At 36.0% G+C, this 20,035-nt stretch overlaps 1 protein-coding gene across 2 annotated transcripts in view; it reads left to right on the top strand.

Moving 5' to 3' along the window:
* LEMD3 (LEM domain containing 3) overlaps positions 1–19,273 on the top strand; it is a 52,348-nt gene extending 33,075 nt beyond the window's left edge. Inside the window, exons 5-13 of one of the 2 annotated variants that reach the window (XM_009968165.3) lie at positions 1,715–1,794; positions 1,875–2,023; positions 3,853–3,954; positions 5,000–5,102; positions 5,333–5,511; positions 13,053–13,134; positions 17,707–17,812; positions 17,910–17,988; positions 18,234–19,273. In XM_009968165.3, coding sequence (XP_009966467.3) covers positions 1,715–1,794; positions 1,875–2,023; positions 3,853–3,954; positions 5,000–5,102; positions 5,333–5,511; positions 13,053–13,134; positions 17,707–17,812; positions 17,910–17,988; positions 18,234–18,397 — 1,044 coding nt within the window. In that variant the 3' untranslated portion in view covers positions 18,398–19,273. Of the gene's footprint in view, positions 1–1,714; positions 1,795–1,874; positions 2,024–3,852; positions 3,955–4,999; positions 5,103–5,332; positions 5,512–11,262; positions 11,395–13,052; positions 13,135–17,706; positions 17,813–17,909; positions 17,989–18,233 lie in introns of those variants that run through there. The other variant, XR_006165307.1, reaches the window with a different exon arrangement.
* The last annotated feature ends 762 nt before the right edge of the window (positions 19,274–20,035 follow it).

Here is a 20,035-nt window from a genome sequence, read left to right as displayed (position 1 = left end):
TTGGGGGAGAGGGAAGATAAGAGAAACTGGCTTAATTGCATTGAAAATGTAGATAGTAGTGCTTCAATGGCATGCAGGTTTTTTCCCTGTAGTTAAAACACCAGGGCATAATTTAAATTGATGGAGATAGTTGACCAACACAAAAATAATACATTTACTAAATTCAAATCTCTAGAATCTTGTCTAGAAACCACTATACTATGTTTTGAGACTTAGTAGAAAAGGGTACTGTCTTCCTTTCTTTGGGGAGAGAGGTTGATGTGGGGATCTGTGCAGTGGGCCTGAAAGGCAACAGCTGTATAGAGGTACCATGCATTGATGCTTTAAATAGAAATGGTCAGAAAAGGCCTTTTCATTAATTTGATAATTGTGCAGTATTATGAAATCCCCCTCTCTGCTGTCATTCCACTGCCTTACTCCCCAAATAAAAGATGACTCTTGCCTTGTCTTGACAACTGTAAGGTTTATTTTAGCCCATATTGGTGCACCTTTCAGTGGAAAACTACTTAAAGCTTTTAAAAGGCTGAGAGTGTAAGATTTCTTTGATTGGATGGGGAAGAGTTAAGCTGATATGAGTGACAAATTAAACAAATGTTACGCTTTGGCAAACGTTTACATAGTAGACAAAAAAGGCATAGTAGACAGAAATGTTAAGAGCATCCTGAAGAAGCTGCTAACACTAGTTTATGGTTTAGCAGTGATATTCTGTATCTTTTAAAACCAGTGCATTGTGGGCACGTAATGGAAAAAAATAACTTGATGCCAGATAACTGATGGTCTTACCTATCTAGTGTGCTGAAAGAATGACAGTTGTCATCAAAGCAACTATTTTAGCTCTGATAAGAATCTCAAATTACATATGAAAATTTGTCACTTTGTACGAAGTCTCATTTAATTTTGCAGTTCCTCATTTTGGGAGTATAAATATAACTCCTCTGCATAATTTCAGTGTTCAGTGATACAACTTTAATATTTTACTTTCAAAGTGAAAATGAAGCAGTTACTGTTTTTTCTTAAGTGCTTATCCTTTAATTCTAGTCCAGTTACATTATGTGAGGCTCAAAGGAAGGATGGAAATAAATCTTTTTGGAGAGTATAGTTTCAAATACAATATTAGCTTCCGTTTTTTCTTTTCTTCTTCTGCAAAAGAACATGCAAGGGTGAACTATGGAGGCAGCCTTAGCTCAGAGAGCAGTGAATATTCTCCTATGATAGTTGATACCAACTAATTAAAAAAAAGCCAATTTCTATATGTAATACCAGTTCTTGAACTATGAACAATGGGCAAAATATCAGTTAAAATAGGTTTTCCTCAAGCTTTTTTAAAAAAGACCTGAACTTTTTTTTTTATAGGACCCATCTGCAGGTGGGTTTATATCTAGTTTGAGTTTTACTCCTGAAGTATATTTTCAGCGAGCACCGCCTAGTGGCTGAATAATTTTTTCTTGCTGTAGGTTAGAATTGTTAATAAAACAGTGAATGTGGCTTGACTTTTCAAACAGTCCTTAATTTCAGGAATGCTAGTAAGCCTGATTAGCTGCTCATAGCATGTGTAAATTCACTTAATGTAGAGAACCCTTATGCAAAATCTGAAGAATCAAGAATCAAACCACATAGCTTTGGCTACTAATCTGTGTAATATCTAAATTTTATTGTGGCATGTTAACTTTCTGCTTATTTCCAAAATTACACATTAATATTTGTCTTTTGACAGAATTTAGATCCAGAATATGAAAATGTACTTAACACAGCATTGCAATGGATCTTGAATAGCGGGGAAGATGTTGGCATAAAGTAAGTGATCTTTATTTCTTAACTTAATTTCTTCTAACAGTATGTAACCTTTTTCATAAATACTGTGTATTTTTTAATAGGTGTCTCAGCAATGACCCTAATGAGCTGGATGTCACTAATGTGACAGATGTGAAGTATCTGGAATCCACTAGTCCAAAGATGTCTTTCAGGTGTCGTTTTCGCCGTGCGTTTCTTAATGTAACTCACAGATTATCAATATTACTTTTGGGTAAGTTAATAAATAAAGTTTTTCATTATAACTTGAGTTTATGTAAGTTTCCTGGAGAAAAGTAAACATACTGTTTACAGAAAGTTTTTATTCAACCGTAATTAAACTTGGAGTTCATATTAATATCTTGATTACAAATACAGTTCGCTTTACACTTCTCTTGCACCACTGTATTTTCACATTGGTTGCTATCGTCTGCTGCTGTAGTCAGCTCAACATATTCATTCTTTGGGAACTCTGTCTTTTTCCCTGCCAAAACAATACCCTGTGTCTTTCAAAAATTCCGGGTTGAACTGATTTGAAAAAGCAAAATGCTTGGTAAAAAGATGATAGCCTTAATTTTGAGGATATTTCACTGTTGTTCCAGGAACTTTGGAAACATAATTACAGAAAAGATGATTTTTCTAGTTTTGGGGACAAGTTGGGTACCCAAAATAGTTGTCATCAAAAATTTTTATCTCTAAGACTGTGCTGTAAAAATATATCTAATCCTTCAGTAAGGCTAATTAATTTAGTATTTGATAGTTCTCTAGTTAAGTTTCAAGTTCTTTCAAGTTTATTTAACTCTTAACCATACTGAAAACTATGCAACATAAAAATATGGTACAGCTGAGTGCAGACAATTCACTCCTTTTCCATCTGGCTGATTAGAAATATTGAAGATGCAGAGTTCATCTCATGCACCTAATGAATATTTAATAAATCAGTTATCCCGGTATCTTAATAGTCTCATGCTTATGAGACTTGAGACCTTCTTCACTAGCCTTTTGATGGACCAAAAGAATCAAAGGCATACTGTCCCAGATTGATGTCTTTCTGGTAATAGTTGATACGAGGTTTGAATTAGGATGTGGAGATGAAACTCAGTATCCAAGTCAACCACTGGTCTCATCAGTCATGCTGAGTGAATTGCTCTTTGTCTCAACTTTCTCATCTGTAATTAAGGTTAATATGAAGCACCTTTTCAAAAACAAAACCATTGTGTAAATGTTAGATGTGTTGTCATTAACTAACACCCATTTTGACCTAAAATGGTGTCCTTCAGTGTATTTGATGTATCAGTTAATATTGCCTTGCAATCACTGATATGTGAAACAAACTGTTTAACTACTGTAACTATAATTTGTGTATGTGTGTTTTTGTGATGAGGTGTTTTTTTTGTTTGGTGGGGTGTTTTTTGTTTGGTGGTGGTTTGTTTTTGTTTTTTAATGCTGTTAACAGATCACAGGTGTAGTGGTGCCCTCAGCCCAAGATAGGAGAAAGAATAAGATTTTTATTTTCATTTTATGCTGCTGTCCTTCCTACCTAGATTGTCCTTTTTGGGAATAATCTTTAAAGTAATAGAAAATGAGCACACAGTACTTTGTTGCAAGAAATATCAATCCGTAGTTGAACTGAAGCAGTCTAAGTTAATTAGTTTTGACTGGTATACCTAAAGCATGTGACCTGTCTATGAATTAGTGAATATTGTGCATTTTTAAATCTTCACATGTTCTGGACTGTCAGTTTATGTGACTTCTGATATTACTTTGAATTTTACTATTTTTCTTCACAAATGGGTGAAATTTCAAACCAATCAGGGGATACCTGCCTCTTATTAAAACAATAAATGTTTTTCTAATGGTAACTTCTCTTCAAAGTTTAAGAGTTTGTGTTGCTGTGTTAGTAAAATATAAAATATTGAGAGTTAGTACCGTGTATTTCACTAGCTTTGGAATTTAAGATAATTCAAAGTGTTAGCTACTTCAGCCAACTTCTGAAGTATGTGCTGTAAAATTTGTTAAATAACCAATGTTCTAATATGAAGAGTATTATACATCTTAATGCAGGTATAGCAGTGGTTTGGGGAGTCTTGCACTACATGAAATACCGTTGGGCAAAAGAAGAAGAAGAAACGAGGCAGATGTATGATACAGTGGTAAAAATCATAGGTATGGCTTCTTGAGTTACACCAGATATATCTGTATTGGCTCTGTATAAGCTTTTGAAGTACTGGCATTAATTCAGTTACGTTTTCTGCTGGTTTAGTTGTCAGTCATCATGCTATTAGTTCTTGGTTAAATGTGGTTCATGTGTTTTGTTTCTCTTTTTTTTTAATTGAAAAACTCCCCAAAATAAATCATCCTTTAAACCTAATCAAAGCTTTTTGGTATAAAGCTTGTAGTTTATGAATTACATCAGCATGGCTATAATAAATTCCTATTGACTTGGTGGTAATGTTATCTTACTATTGAAAACAAATATAAATGCCATGTTTGTTAACTAGAAGTATGGTGACATGTTGTTTTCTGTACCTGATTTTTCCGCTATCTTTAGCTAAGATATCCACTCCTAAAATGCATGTTAGCTCTCAGTTCCATCCCTAATGGCTTTTCATAGAAAAAGCAGCTTTTTAGTTGGTAACTTTGAGCAGAAATTATGTAACTAAAATAGAATACATAATTAAGTTCTGAAAATCAGCCTTTCTACTTGAAGCCATAATGTTTTCAGTAGCTTGTGTTTATAGTTTTTAAGCTCTGTTTTGGGCTGCATTTTTATTTAATTTGTCTTACTACTTTCACCTGTGGCAATTATAGTAAATGAGGTGGTAGGCAAATTGAAGCTCTTTTCCTGTTTTTAGCATTTTCCTACAGTTTTTTGTTTGCAAATTAAGTTTTGTTGGGGTGGAGAAAAAGCACTTCATTTTCAAAGTTGGCTATCTTTGATAACAGTTAATAGTACCAATCCAGAGTAACTGCAGAACTCTTTTTCTTTATTCCAAAGTTTTTTGGGGTACTTGGAGTCACTGTGTGTGGTTAGTTTTCTTGATTTGCCTTCAGCATGGTTAGGAGGAAAAATGCTTGAAAATGCCCAAACCACCTTAACAACTGAAATTGGGGGTGTGTCTTCAGAGTAGCTGTTCATTGCCAGAACTGATATTTTTCTTAATGTTTGCATGAACTGAATAGTTAACAGTTTTTCTTATGGTGTCCTCAGATCTTCTTAGAAATCACAGCGAGGCATGCTCTGAAAATAAAGACTTGCAGCCTTACATGCCTATTTTACATGTGCGTGATTCTCTAATACCACCTCAGGACAGGTATGTTCTCACTAGAAGTACTGTATTTCCTTATGTGTAAGTAAGGAAAAATAGTAAAAATAAATCGGTCAATTAACTAAGTTAATTTCAGTAGGTTGCATAATGTAATATTTTGGAGATTGTTATTGACACAGGTGGGGAAAAAAAACATTGGATTTCTCTTACATGCTGGATGTCAGCTATGCAGTTGTTACAATGCTAACTTTGTAATTTTTGCTTCAATTTTTAAGGAGGAAAATGAGAAAAGTCTGGAATAGAGCAGTTGACTTTCTTGCAGCAAATGAATCTAGAGTTCGTACAGAGACACGAAGAATAGGTGGTGCTGAGTTCTTGGTTTGGAAATGGATGCAACCTTCTGCACCACATGACAAAATTTTAGTAATACCATCGAAAGTGTGGCAAGGCCAAGGTATTGAAGTTTAGTTATATTCTGCAAATATAATGGCTTTAATTTCTGCATCTAACTTCTAAATGGTATTTTGTTGCTTGAACATGAAAGACTTGTTTTCTCTCACACCTTTAAGTATTGCTATGAACTGTCAGTGCTATTTCTCTATTATCTTGTTGTTCAACAGACTTATTTTTTCTGTGCATTCAGTGTCTGCCTTGTTTTCAGGCAAAATGAGCTTTCCTGTTATAGCTACTGTGGAAATACAGCAGAGGGCATGTAGCCAAAATGAGCTGCTTGTTCCCTTTCATGAATTTAAAAACCCCCAAACTCTTTAGTTGGTCAAATTCTGACATGCCTTATGCTTACTGGAAATAACGTAATTGGTTGTATCTGACAGAGGTAAATCAGAGCTTGAGTTTCCTACTGTTAAGTTATCAGTCAGGTACCTAAAGACAGAGTTTGGAGAAAGAGATGTTTGTTTATTTTGGAAGGGAAACTGCTGGGACAAAAGACTCCTCAATCAACAGAAGGTGGATTTTGAGCATCTCTCAGTAGTGCTTCCTTTCTGTCATAAATGATTTTCTACCCTGTGCATGTGTATTTCAAGCTCTGTGGAGCAGCAAAGCACTTGCTTTAATAGAGGAGGCTGTTGTCATACGTGGATTTTGCAGTGGTCTGTCACTTTTCAGCTTTATCATGGAGCCAAGTGGCAAGAATCCAGTGGGTTTGCAGTTGCCTGTCTGCAGTGGTCATCTTCTAGTTCTCTTTCTTTCTGCCTTTCTTCATGTTAAGCTTCAGTTTTTGGGGTGTTTTTTTGGTCAGTGAAAAATTGAGACTATAAAACTTGAATTCTAGGTCGCAGTAAAAAAGAATGGTCATTTTTATCAATGTCTGAGTGTGAAGGTAAATGTTTAGAGTGAAATCTTAATTGCCAATTGTTTAAACATTGTGACTCTTAAAGGGTCTGTTTTGCCTTATGTTCTTCTGTAATGTGTATTATCTCTCCAGTGGGACTGAAATAAATGCTGTGAGAATCCCAGTTTATAAACTCATCAGTTTATTCTGGCGGTGAGGGAGGAGGGAGTGGTTGCTTCTTCAGTTTTCAGTTTAACCTTTTAAATCGGGTGCTATTAAGGTTCCTATCATGCATTACTTGTATGGCATTGAACTAGATGCTGAAAAAAAGCTTAGGTAAAAAAACAGACTTTCTGCCCTTCCTAGTCTCACTTAAAATTAAAATTCCCACAGGCAAGCAACTGCACACTCATGTATGTTTTTCTGGTGTATGCTAATTTGGTCTTAGTTAACTAATGCAAGTAGTAATAGGCTTCCTTCTTTTGCTTTTTACTGGTATACATTTTTATTCATAAGAAACAATGTTTTTATTGTGTCCTATAAAAGAGGGTACAGTTTAAAGTAGCTCCTTCCAATGTGAGTGCTTCCTTTTGAAAGACAGACAGAAAGAGTTTCTTTGTGGCCTGGAACATATATGCTGTAGCAAGCTTGATCGCCTGAGTAAAAGTAATGCTAACATTCTGGTTTTGTCCCAGGCCACTTGCATGTTTTCATAAGTTCTATATATGCTTTCAGCCCTCTGGTCTTAAATTTTGCTTTTCTGTAAGTTCAAAGCAAAACCAAACAATTCACTCTGTCAACTTGAAAAGCCAAATATTTTGAGACATTTGCAGATACTTGGCATGTTACCTGATGAGGGTCTTAATAGTTTTGGGACCCATTTCTTGCTTGTCTATGCAAAATGTTATGTTGGGATATCATTATATACTTCTCAAAGTTGTGCTACTGGTTTTACCATTACGTTTTTCATTTTAAATCATTAATTGGAAATGAGGGCTGCTTTTTTTTTTTTTTTTTAATACCTTTTGAATATTACTGCAGGCTTGAGGTTCTGCGGTCATTCTCTTGCAGTAATAGTAACATGGTGTTCTTCTGTGCTGACAACTGTATTACATGATTTCAGTTTCTCTATTTTAGTTAGTAAGATGTGCATAGTAACTATCACAAGAGTGACGGAGCCTTTTCTTTCTAGGACATTGTCCGTTAGGGATGTTCAGGTGCCTTAGGTGCAGTGCAGAAATGGTTGGTTTTGTCAACAACTGTCTTTGTTCCATCTCTGTAATACTGTCATGACTGATTTTTCAGACACTCAAATTGAATTTAGCTTCTGCAAGCTGTGTGTATTATAAAGCTGAATCTTCTATATAGTTTATTGTTCAATACAAATTGTGAAACATGACACTCCAGTTCCAGAATTTCTCATTTACTACTCACTTGCTCTCAGTTTTTCTTGTCCTTTTGATTGCAATTTAAATTGCTCCATAACATTCTGTCCTGTATTAGAAGTTGGACTGCATTTTCCTTCACCTGGGAGACTTCTAAGTGTGTGATAGCTCAGGTGCTGCTTTGCTACATGGAATATACTTTCAAGACACTCAACAGTAGTTTCCAAACTTCCTAGAAAGATAGCTACTGTAGTAGCTGCTGTTAGGTACCATCTGAATTTGAGCATCTGATACCTACTTTAGCATATTGTGAATGTGGTCAGAGTAACTTTATCTTTCAGCTGTGGTTTTTATCTGTAAGTTGCCTAGAGTATGTACTTAAGACTATGCTTTCTGTTGAATACGATATATTAAGATCTATCGTTTCAGTTATTTTAAAATAAATTTTCCTAGTGTTCTTGTTAGTAGTGTTGTTTGTAGTTCAGCAAAGATATTTGAAGAATTGAAACTGCATACTTTGGCTCTAACAGAATGGCATGGAAATAGGGATGGCTAAAATGACATAGGTCACTTGGGCTCTGTATATCTTGTTAGTCAGCAGGCAAAGGCAATTTTCACATGCAAAGACTTTCTATTTTGCATTCCTTATTTTCATATGACTGTTGGAAATCGTTACATTATATAAGTTTCATACTTTTTGCACAGCTATTTCTTTCCTGATGTTAGGAATTCTATATGTATGTGTTGCTTTCTACATATTTGAAAGTATAAATCAACTCTAAGTTCATCCTCCAGTTTTCATGTTTGACTATAGATGCTCATAAATCTAAACACTCTTCAGGACTTCTAGGTCATGAACAAACTCAGTACATATAAAACCAGAATGAATTCTTGGTTTTTGATCTTGTGAATAATTGCAAGGTCACGATTTTTTTAACTTTCTGAGATCTTGTGGTGCTCTGTAGCAGAGCACAATACCAAGAGAGTATGTGCAATTGAAGAAGAAAGTTTCTTGACCTGTTATTGTACTAGGATATTGGTAGATGATAGCATGCATTTTAAATATGAGACCTGTAGCATGCATGAAGATCTATGCTCTGCTATCTGCTAGCATCTAGAGTTCAAGCATCACTGTGGAATTTTGTCCAGTCCTTCAGGATGCAACCTGTTTTGGCAGTTTTGTATCTTTTTTTTTTTTTACTGGGTCAGAATAAAGTCTGGTATACTTTCTTTAAGATGTTATCTGCTGGATACAGTAGAGGTATCTGTCAAAGAAAAAAAAGGTCATTAAGCTCATTATAAGATGATGGACAATATGAGTGATGTTTTGAAAACAGTTGACAAGTGAATTGTCAATTGAAAAACAATCTTGTTCATGCCAAAGTGTAATTTAATCAAATCAATGGGAAAAAAACCCTCGCTATTTCTAGTGTGTTCAATTTGCTTTTGAAAGAACAGATACTATTGTCCTATCATACCTTTGATAACCGGAGCTCTAAAGAAAAATAGGTAGACAGAGCTCTAATGTAGCTAAGTTAACAGCAATAGCTAAAGTTCCTTGACAGCTCTGGAGATGAGATAAAGAGGTTTTCTGAAGTACCACATCTAGGGTGATATTTCATCCTGCAGCATGGAAGATAACCTGTTACCTCGTGTGAATGACACCCCTTCTCCCTGGCTTGTGAGAATATAATCCTTTCTCCATGTTAGGGAAAGAAAAAAAAAAAAAAAGGGCAAAAAAAAAAAATGCAGCTCCATTCTTAACTGTTGAAAGAAAAATCTGGATTTTATGCTTCCTGAAAAAGTACCTATCCCATGCTGGTCTTCTATAGCTGAACTTAACTGTATTAAACACCAAGTCAATCACACTCTCCTCTCTTAGTAACATTTAGTAGTCTTTTGATTTCTGTATCTTTCCTGTTTACTGAAGAACCTAGCATTGTGTGAAAATACAGAACTTCAACATTTTCAATTAAATGTTTTATCTTTTTCTTCTTGCCTTTGATAAGAAGGGTTAGTACTTAAAAAATTGCAGTGATCTGTGGCTTAACATGGATAAATCTGTTCTTCAGAAACATGGTTACCTATATTGATGCAAGTCTTCAACCTTATCAGGTGCATCAAATCCACATCTAAAGATCTGTTAGGTTGTCTTACAACCCATGGTGGTGATACTGGGGAATCCTTTTAGCAATAATACAGTAGTAATTCAAGAGGTATAGAAAGCTGTATTACAGTTTTAGATGTTCATTTTGAAGTCTGTGCAAGAGTCACTTCTTCCTCATAGACATATTCCAGTCACGGCAATAAAGAGTGGTTGAAAGTACACACTTAGCTGCTGCTGTTCTTTGAATCTGGAACGATAGTTCTATTCAGCTTAACGTAATAAAACAGAGTACATTATGACTGAAATACAAAGTGGCTTCCTTTTCTTGAAGGTGCTTGCTAGTCCCAAAGGGGAATTTATGCAAGTCCAAAAAATTTTCTTGTCAGTGCCTTATTGCACAAAGTTGTGCTTCTGCTTTCCTATTTCATCTCCACCTTTTTACCCTCATCTTGTAAGTCTTACTGTTGAGACCTATTTAGAAAAAGAAATGTCATATGAGGTGCTTGGTTAATTATGGTGTATCTTAGACTGTTGTCCTGCAAGAATGTCTGCTTATGCCCTTACTGTGGGGAGAGTATTTTTGTATGCTCCACACCAGCGTAAATTTTCAAATAATGAGGACTGTAATCTGAATAGGTTTGATGCTTAAACTTGCTCTTTTGAGTGGAAGGGGAGAATTAATTGTCACAGATGTGTAATGAAGTTCCAGAGACATCTGTTAACTATGCTATTTTGAATTTTGCTGTGTAGGTACAGCATTATTTTTAACTTGCCTGTGTCTTCCCTAGCCTCCCCTTTTGGTCCCATTTCTGGTATACATTTTAACGCTTATTACTATGCTAGCATTAATTTTGTACCTCACTGATGTCTGTGGCCGTGGTTTTTTTTCCTTATACATAAAAAGCGTCATCTAAGTCACAAAACTTCCTTTTAATTTACCATGACTTTGAAACATTTTTGAGAAAAATCAGAACTCATCTCTGTTTTCATATGCTGCACTGCCCTGGGCACACTTGCTCAACTAGTATGATGTTACATTAAGTTGGTAGCAGATCAGTTTTGTGCTGGTGGCGTGCTTTGTCTGAAATCATCTCTGCAAGCACCTGAGATCTTCCAATCAAAAGGACATCGAGATTATGAGAAATCGGAGCAGGCAAAGCTTGGTTTTTATAGGTATCTACACTAAAGCATGAATTCCCCATTTAGTTACTTTTACATAGCTTAATGGTGTAGCTGCTGCCTTAAAAAGCAGTATTTTTTATTTTTGAGTTCATAAACAGCTTGCAGAAATGTTGATCCTCTGGGCCTAGGGTCTCTGCAAATAACCTCACCATTCTTTATCCTTGGATTAAAACCATGTGCTGAAATAAATCTAGCTATTAACAATCAGCACATAATTTCCTCAACCCCACACCTTTTCAGGTCCAGGTCCATGTCCATGACTAGGCCACCCCCGATCACCTTCTCCAGTATGGTGTGGTGCCCCAGTGTACAATATGCTGGTGACATTTCACGCCCCCCCTTGACCTGCTGGAGCCAACCTACATGAGTAAGGTAAGTCCATTTATTTTTCAATGTTGCTTAGTTCTGTAAAGTTTTTCTTGTATACCCTATGTATAATTTTTTAACTAAGGGCAAAAAACTTTACAAAACCATGTGCTATTGAAAAAGGACTTGTCCTTAAACTATAGGCAGCTCAGAGATAGATGCAGTGTCACCAGCATATTTAGAAACCTGTTCCCAAGAGAAAAAAACAGTTGTTACAGGTGTCCGGTGATTTGGACAGTGTGTGTGTATATTCTACTAAGAACATTTTTAGTTATTTGGGGAACTTACATTAGGTTTTGTATTAGATTTGGAGGCTACCTTTTCTAATTTCTGGTTGGTAATTGTATATTTTTTGCCTCAAATTTACATAAGGAGCAAGTTTGTCTATGCTGTATCTGCAGGCAGTGAATTTTCTCTTTTAGTGTTTGTCTTGCACGTGCAGTGTCTTCCACATGACTGAATTTCTTCTATGTGACACAGTTTTTGTTTTGGTGACATACAGAAGAGCAGCAGTGTTCGTGTATTTTGGATATACTTGCAAGACTTTATTTTAAAAGGTCAACAGTAAAAAGCATGGGCCTGTAGCATCATCTGCCCAAAACTGAAACGTCTAACACATGGAACGTAACATCTTGAATCTGTCAAACTTTTCCAAAGGAGGGATTGTAAAGGAGCAGTGTTAGCATCAGTTTGGAACATCATTTTGTCTTGTTGAGATCTTTAATCTTATGTTTAAACTCTTGAATCTACTCATCTCAAGTCTTCAAAGTAAAACTTCCTTCAAGCCTCGGAAGTTGTGTTGCCAGGTTATCCCCTTCCATTTCTTTTGCTGCTTTGTTGGCCCTTCTCAAGGCCTGGAACTACCTTATCTGAATCTCACGGGCTCATTTACTCCTTTTCTTGTGGTGCAGTCTTCTGTTGCAACTCCCACAAATAGAACTTGTGAACTTTATGGAAATTAATATTTATTTTAGAACTTCATAATGTATTTCATGGGATTGTTCAGCTTTGAAAGAGTTACTCTGTTATTTTTAATTTCCATTTTTCTTTTTACATCTGTTTTATCCTCTGGTGTGTTTCATTTCAGATTTTTGCAAGCTTCTGATCATGTGTAGAGCATTTATAGTTACAAAAGCTCCATCTTTGTAAAGTGCTCCTCGGCAGTTGTTTCTGCAATACAGATGCAATACAACATCCAAGTGTCTCCCTATTAGTCAGATGGGCAGTAAATTTTCCAAAAAGTGGATGAAATTGAAATTCATCAGGCAGTTTAAAACTGAATGGTTAACCTGCAGCTCAAAAAATTTGCTCCAGATTTTAAAAATACCTGTCTTTTCATGGAGATGTAAATACTTGTCTCTTCAACTATATGGTATTTTTTTAAAATATCCTGAATTCATTCCATGTACTGTGGCCTGGATATAAGAGAGTGCATTATCTTTTTAAATGTAGAAGTTGTAAATCTGAAAAATTCAATTAAGTATGGTACATTTTCTTCTGTGCAGTAGAAGACTATGGGGAACTTAACTTGCTTGAAGCTTTTTCATATATGAAGGGAAGTACTGAGTAAAACCAGAACGATATTAATGAATAAAGTTGACGCTTGTTAACTAGATGGTATTATGCCTGTCAACAATTATTATTAAATATATTTTTCTTTGCAGCATTTCATCTAGATAGAAGAAATTCACCACCAAACAGCTTGACACCATGTCTAAAGATTCGCAATATGTTTGATCCAGTTATGTAAGTAAAACCAGTTATCTATCAGTGTTTCTGTATTCGTTTGGAAGGGTCCATTTCTTTATTCTGGGAGGGGTTTGGAAGAAGTGAGTAAACGTGAATACCTTAAAAGAAACAAATGGGTTGTATAAAAAAAGTCTTCCTCTTTAACATCTATGAGAAGATGTAAACAATCTTCCTGTCTGTCTTCTGTCCTTCATTGTCTTGCTTTGTGTCTTTGGGTCGCTTCTTGAAGAGTGTGGCATTTAGTCAAACTGCTTGGAGCGATGACTCATCTTTCTCCATTAATTCTAGAAATGTTCAGTTATATCAGCTGATAGGGGAGACTCATGTGGTCTAACAAAAGACTGTAAGTTTCTGAAGTATTGTTAAGTATTCTGGAGTATTTAGGCTGTTACAGAGCTTGCGCAGTTTACATTTAAAAGGCTGAATTTAAATAATGTATTACTTTATGGTCGTGTGACTGCCTAGTTTTGAGGCAGTCAAAACTGATTTTTGTAGTAGGAAGGTTTTAAACAAATTAGTGCAGAGTAATGACTTATAAATGCTCAGATAAAATTCTAAAGTATGTACTGTGTATGAATAAACAACAAGCCTTGTTTCACATGCCTAGACTTAAGGAAGAATAAATAATTTTTTGGTAGTCTTTTAAAGCTTCATCCGCTCCACTATCCTGTTATATCCCACTGTCTGTGGAATAGATTATGTTAGGAGTTGGGGATTTAACACATAGGATATGCCAGCTAATTTTTCTAATCTTTGAAGCCTGGTTTGTTCAGTGTAAAGAGGTGCAGGGACTCCAGTAACTTCTCTGAAGTCATTTATTCCTCAATGTGATTATAGAAGGAAAAAATGAAGATGCTATACTGTCTTACCGAGTAAACGTGAGATGCTTATTAGGACTGAAGAATATGAGAAGTTGAGTGGAAATAAAAGCTGTTGATTAGAATAGGGAATAACAGGAAGTAGGAGGGGACACCGGAGTATGGAAACAAGTTATTGCAAAGTTTGGGTATATTTCTTCAGCTCTGTTTCACTTCTGTTTCTAGCCACACTTAATTACTTTAGTTCTTTGCCTTATTAATTGGAAAGCTGTTAGCTGATTTAACAGAGGACAGTGTTCTCCCTAGCACAGAGTAGTACTCTAAAAACTTTTTCTCAATGGCTTTAAGACTTAGTGACCATTGTGGGCAGAGACCACAACTGTGGCCTCTCTCATAAATTTCAGTAGGATGAGCAAGACTGAAATTTTAGGCATTGTTCTTGAGGCATATTGATCTTCCTGTAGGAGGATGAAATAAAAGATGAGATTTGCTGAGAATTGTGGGCAAGCTCAACATCCTCACTGTCCTTGCTATAAAGGAGACTGTATGAGCTGTATTGCTTAATCTGAGTAGTACTGAAATAAATCCATTCCTGAAGCTTCACTGTCATATTTATTGGTATGCTGTGTTGGTTACTTTCTTGTTTCAAAATGTTAGCTGTTCAAAATGTCTGCTGTTAATGGAGCTAGTAACTGAGATGTTATTTCTGTCAGAACAGTCTCCCTTTATAGACTACATCCTTGCTGTAAACTTCGGTGATTTTTGTACTGACCTAGTCTATGCCCAGCAAGTGCATTAAAAGAAAATAATTTATAGACTAGAAGTTGTTCTCTTTTGACACTTTTTGGTAGTGTCTATGTCCAGGTAGCTATTTTGAACAGTGTAACTTCTAATACATTCATTTTTTGTAGACCTTTTCTTTTGGAAGTTGACCTAGCTCTGCTGCTGGAGTGCTGGATTATAGTTGTAGTGGGATACTTCATCCAATTTCATATTGTACACCCCGGCCCATCTTTTTCTCTGAGCTGTCTTGCAGAGGGCTGCTGCTTAAGGAATTACTTTTTATGACATGATTGGAATAATCTCAAAAAAAAAACCCAACCCAACCAACAAAAACCAACAAAACGGAAACAAAAACCTCAAACCCTCAGTGCAAAACAAACTACTTTATTCAGTTGCTTGTGCCAAAAGAGGAAGGAGGTTTATGTTCTTGTCCCAGATCTGGAAGGGATGAATGCCTTCACTGAACACCTGAAACACAGAATGTACTGGTGTATGTGATTAGATTGACAAGTACTGTTTTGACCTTTGCCATGGGTACAAAGGTATGTTTAACAAAATTGGGTTTTAGCTGCTTTTTTAAGTCAAGCTACTGTAAACTAACAAGAAAAGACTAAGTACTTTTCAGTAATATGCCAGTAGCTGGTAAAAGCAGCCATTCATAATGGAGGTCTTTTCTCTTGACCTGAAAATCATCTGAGGAATATACCAGTTAATTTGTACTTACCAATGCTAACAGAGTAAATAATCACCTTTCTACTGCCAAAAGTCAGAAAACTTACCTGGGCACTGTAAACCCTCAGACCACAGCAGCAGACTTGGGTGTATGTTCTAGGCATTTACTAGGCCAGACATAAACCTGTTTTTTAAAATAACAGTATCAGCGTTATTTGGATAAGCCCATTTTAGCATTTCTGTGTCTACCACCAAGTCAGTGAAAAAAAATGTTTCATATAGCATGGGTAGGATTCCTGCAAGACTCATATTGACAGCACATACCTGTGCAGGATCAGGAAAGGGGAAGTCATTCCTGTTGGGAGCCTATTTCTTTATGGGAAATCCAGGTTAGTTGATAATTTATGATGTTTCATGTCCCAGGTCTGCAGAAGACGAAAAGTAGACTAGACTGGGAGTGGACTTCTGCTTGATGTTTAAACAGGAAATGAGCACTTGGGACTAATGCAGTGACTTCAGTATTTGGGAACAATACACAGCAGAAAAGATGACTGCCTGCCCTTAACAATGCGATCTCTTCTTATGTAGCTAGCTTTCTGCTGATGACAGCATGCTTCTCAGGAAAATCTGGACTTGAGTCCTGGGTTGGGAGGGAATGCACTGAAGTCAAGATTTCATAGAATAGCTTTGGTTGGATGGGACCTTTAAACGTCCTTGCTTTTGCAACTTGGAATTACTTTATTTCCCTAACATCCTGAGGACAACATGTTATAAAATACTGTTGTTCACACTGTTAGAGATGGGGAAGGAGAATATACCCCCTTCGTTTTGAGCTTTCTAATAAAAGAAAACACTCATTTTCTTCCAGCCAGAGTAGGGTGCTGCTTTTCCTAAATTTACAAGGTTTTAAATTGTAGGTGTTTTCCACTGGAGAGTCTCTCTCCCAGTAGGACCTTCATTTGCATCTTCTTTGCACCCTTGTGTCCCTCTCCCACTTTTGTTTGCTTGTTTAGATATGATCGGCCTCTTTAAGGGGCGTCAGCTGGAAGGTCTGATCCTCTAACCTATCAAGGTCAAATGACGGAAACAAACCTGACATTCCATGTTGCCAGAGTCCGTAAAGTATTGTGTTAGTACCCTGCTGAATAGATTTAAGTAACATCCCTGACCAGTTAACTTTGCTATATATGTTCCATCCCTCCACCACGTTTTTTGGGGTTGTTGTTTTGGTGGTTTTTTTTTCGTTTGTTTGTTTTGTTTTGTTTCGTTTTGTTTTTCTTGTTTTTTGTTGTTGTTGTTTCGTTTTGTTTTGTTTTTTGTTTTTTGTTTTTTTTTTTTTTTAATCAATAAGGAGTAGGGTAGTCTAAATTTTTCAAGAATTTTGGCCTTGTATAGAGAAAACTGTTTAAAACTATGCAAAGCTCTTGATAGTATTATTGAAAGAGTAAGTTAATTGTTTTTTGTGTAAAGACTATTCAGGCAGGCTTAAAGGTGTATTAAGGCTTTTGAAATTGTTTTCCTTCTGCTTAGATTTATTTTACTAGGGCCAGATAGTTCCTGCAGTGCCTTCACAAAAATACATCAACTTTTGTCTTCTCTAATGATGTACTGAAAGATTGATTAGTCTTGACAATAAAATATTTTTTGTGAAAAGCCCTCAAAATTGCAGTCTGATTGTAGTAACTTCTATTTCTGGATCTAGTTTGGCATGTTTTATCCGTACCCTATGGGACGAATGCAATTTGATGCTTTGTTTGGGATAGCGAGTAGCTATTTCAGAGATGAACAGTGTCTGAATAGCTAAAAAGCTCCTTCAGCCTGATGAAGCCTGACATGTAATGTTGTTTCTGCGACTGCTGGTAGAGGTGATACAGTAAAGGGGCAGAGGCCTTCAGGCTGTTGTCTTCCCTGCTTTTCTTCCACTGCAGTAGGAACAGCCTAGGAGCAGCCTTCTCCTTGGAACAACGGCCAGACTGTCCGAGAAGGCGTGGGAATATGAGTTTAAGAGACTCTGCAGTTTCAGACAGGAAGGTGATGGCAGGCTGCTGGAAGGGGGAGGACAAACTCCCCCAAATACAGATTACTCCTCTTGATTTTTAGGGTTGAATTTTCTGAAGTGGTCTGTAGAACCCAATTTACTGAATATTCAATAGCTAAAGTACTAAACCTGCCCCAAAGGCGTTTAACAGAAAATTATGTCAAGTTACAGAGAAACCAAACTCAGTGAGGAAGGATGAGATTGTCGTGAATGTTTAAAAAGTTACATGCTTAGTTAAATCTTTCATTGTTTGCACAGGGAAATAGGTGATCACTGGCATCTAGCAATTCAAGAAGCAATCTTGGAGAAATGCAGTGATAATGATGGAATTGTTCATATTGCTGTTGACAAAAATTCACGTGAGGTGAGTGTCTTTCTTTCCAGTAACATCTTAATGCTTTGTTTATCCTTGTCTGTTGGACTTGAAAAAAAACTCCCAAACCCTCTCTTTCTTAATGCAGGGTTGTGTATATGTCAAGTGTCTCTCTCCAGAGTATGCTGGAAAGGCTTTCAAGGCATTACATGGCTCTTGGTTTGATGGTAAGGAATGGGGGTTTATAACAAAAACGTGTGTAGGAATGACATAGGATGGGTGCAGTTGGAGTTCTTTTAAATGGTGAAATGTCTTATATCTAAAGTATTGAGCTGTAACAAAAACTGGATCTTTTTAGTAGTCATCACCTAGTAAATGAATTTCAGTGTAATGGCATGTTTGTGTGTATTATGTCCTGAAACAAAACATAATGGTACTGAACTAGAAGGTTTCTCTTATTTCTTTGCTTCAGGAAAGCTGGTGACAGTAAAATACCTGCGACTAGATCGGTATCATCATCGTTTTCCCCAGGCTCTTACTTGTAACACTCCACTGAAGCCATCAAATAAACACATGAACTCTATGTCACATCTGCGTCTTCGGACAGGCACAACTAATTCTCAGGGAAGTTCCTGAGAAGACTTTCTACAACTGCTAGGACTGTTACTTGCAACAGGAGTTTTCCTGTTTGGCTGCCGTCTTCCTTTTTTAGTGCTTTTTGTATGTAATACTTTAATGAATTAAATAAAAGTTTGAACGTTCCAGAAATCTTGTTTCCAAAGGGATTTAGCAATGAGGCAGTAATACTGAGCTGACAAAAAAAAAAGAAAAAATTTGCTTCAGGAAGTTTTCCGGGGCTATAGTAAACCAATGCATTTAAGTTTTGCATGAGGAATACCGAATTAATTATACATTTGCAGATGTGGTGACTGTATTTTTGCACCAAGAAGTGTTTTTGATAATACAAAAGCATGGAGAAAAGATGACTTCCTGTATTTCCATAGTTTCCTGTGAAATAATCTTGTGGGTATTTTGTAACAAACAACCTACAGTTCCTGATGGTGAATAAGTTAAAAAAATTTCTTTTTCAGTCAATATTAGTTTTTTGTTGCTGTATAAGAATCTTTTTCTGCAGCTAGGGTATGGGGAAAGTTAATCTGGCATTAGTGGTTGCATATAAGTGTGAGGGAAGACGAACTGAATGCGGATGTGCTAGGTTTTGTATATAAATGTAAATGCTGGTGGCGGCAAAAATGGTTGTGTTCTGTGAGGATGTCTGCATTGAAGCAGTGAATAAGCTTCCTATTTTATTCAAAACCTAATGTTTTATATGGTTTTGGCTGTACCATGACAAGAGGCCAAATACCTTAAAGTGTTATATACAGGTTAAATATCTTTTATAGGTTTTATATTAAAATACCTGACTATGATTTTGTGTGAAAGGTCTGATACCAATTGTAATGAATTCAAATTTGTGAGCAATAAAGAAGCAATTGGCAGATACTGGAAAAATATTTTGTGAAAAGCTGTATTTATTATTACAATTGCCAGGGCTGTGACAAAATACCATTGGGATGAAGTGACTTTCCCAATACATGAAAACTTGTGTTACCTGTTAAAATTTTAAAAGGTACATACTTCCTTGCAACAATTTTGGCTGATGCGAACTAGAAGTACAGCTGACAATAAATCTTGTGATTCAAAGCTTGTAAATCTACTAACATTTACTTAGAAGTTCAAAATTGTTGCTGAGAAGCTTAGTTGCAAATCTAAGATTATTGGCTTTACTAATCCCCATTCCTACAACAATTTTATCTAATTATCCAGCTGAACATCCTGTAAGAGGTGAGACTGGAAGCACACCAGTCCCATGAATTTTACTGAAACTCACTTTACTTTGTAGATATGATGGATTTGCAGCATGAACTTGCACAAATAATGCACGTTTTTCTTATGGTTAAGTAAACATGATGCACACTATTCTGCAACAGAAAATCCTATTGTGCCTTACCTTTGTGCTTTTGTGGGCACCATGTTTATTATTGGAGAGTTTGTTAACCGAAAAATTTTAAATCCTCAGTTTTATGTCTCAGATGCTAATGAATGAGTATATATAATATATAATCAGCCATGCAGAATTCTACTTACCAAGGACAAGTACATATTTTTGATGGGTAAGTAGATTGTGCCAGGTCTGGTAGATTTTGATGAGTTTTACTATATACATATATGTATATGTATAATATACATGTATATGTATTATATATATGTATA

The sequence above is a fragment of the Tyto alba genome, unplaced genomic scaffold (assembly GCF_018691265.1).
Source record: "Tyto alba isolate M040663 unplaced genomic scaffold, T.alba_DEE_v4.0 Super-Scaffold_2, whole genome shotgun sequence".
NCBI lineage: Eukaryota > Metazoa > Chordata > Aves > Strigiformes > Tytonidae > Tyto > Tyto alba.
This window is presented reverse-complemented; position numbering and strand designations above follow the sequence as displayed.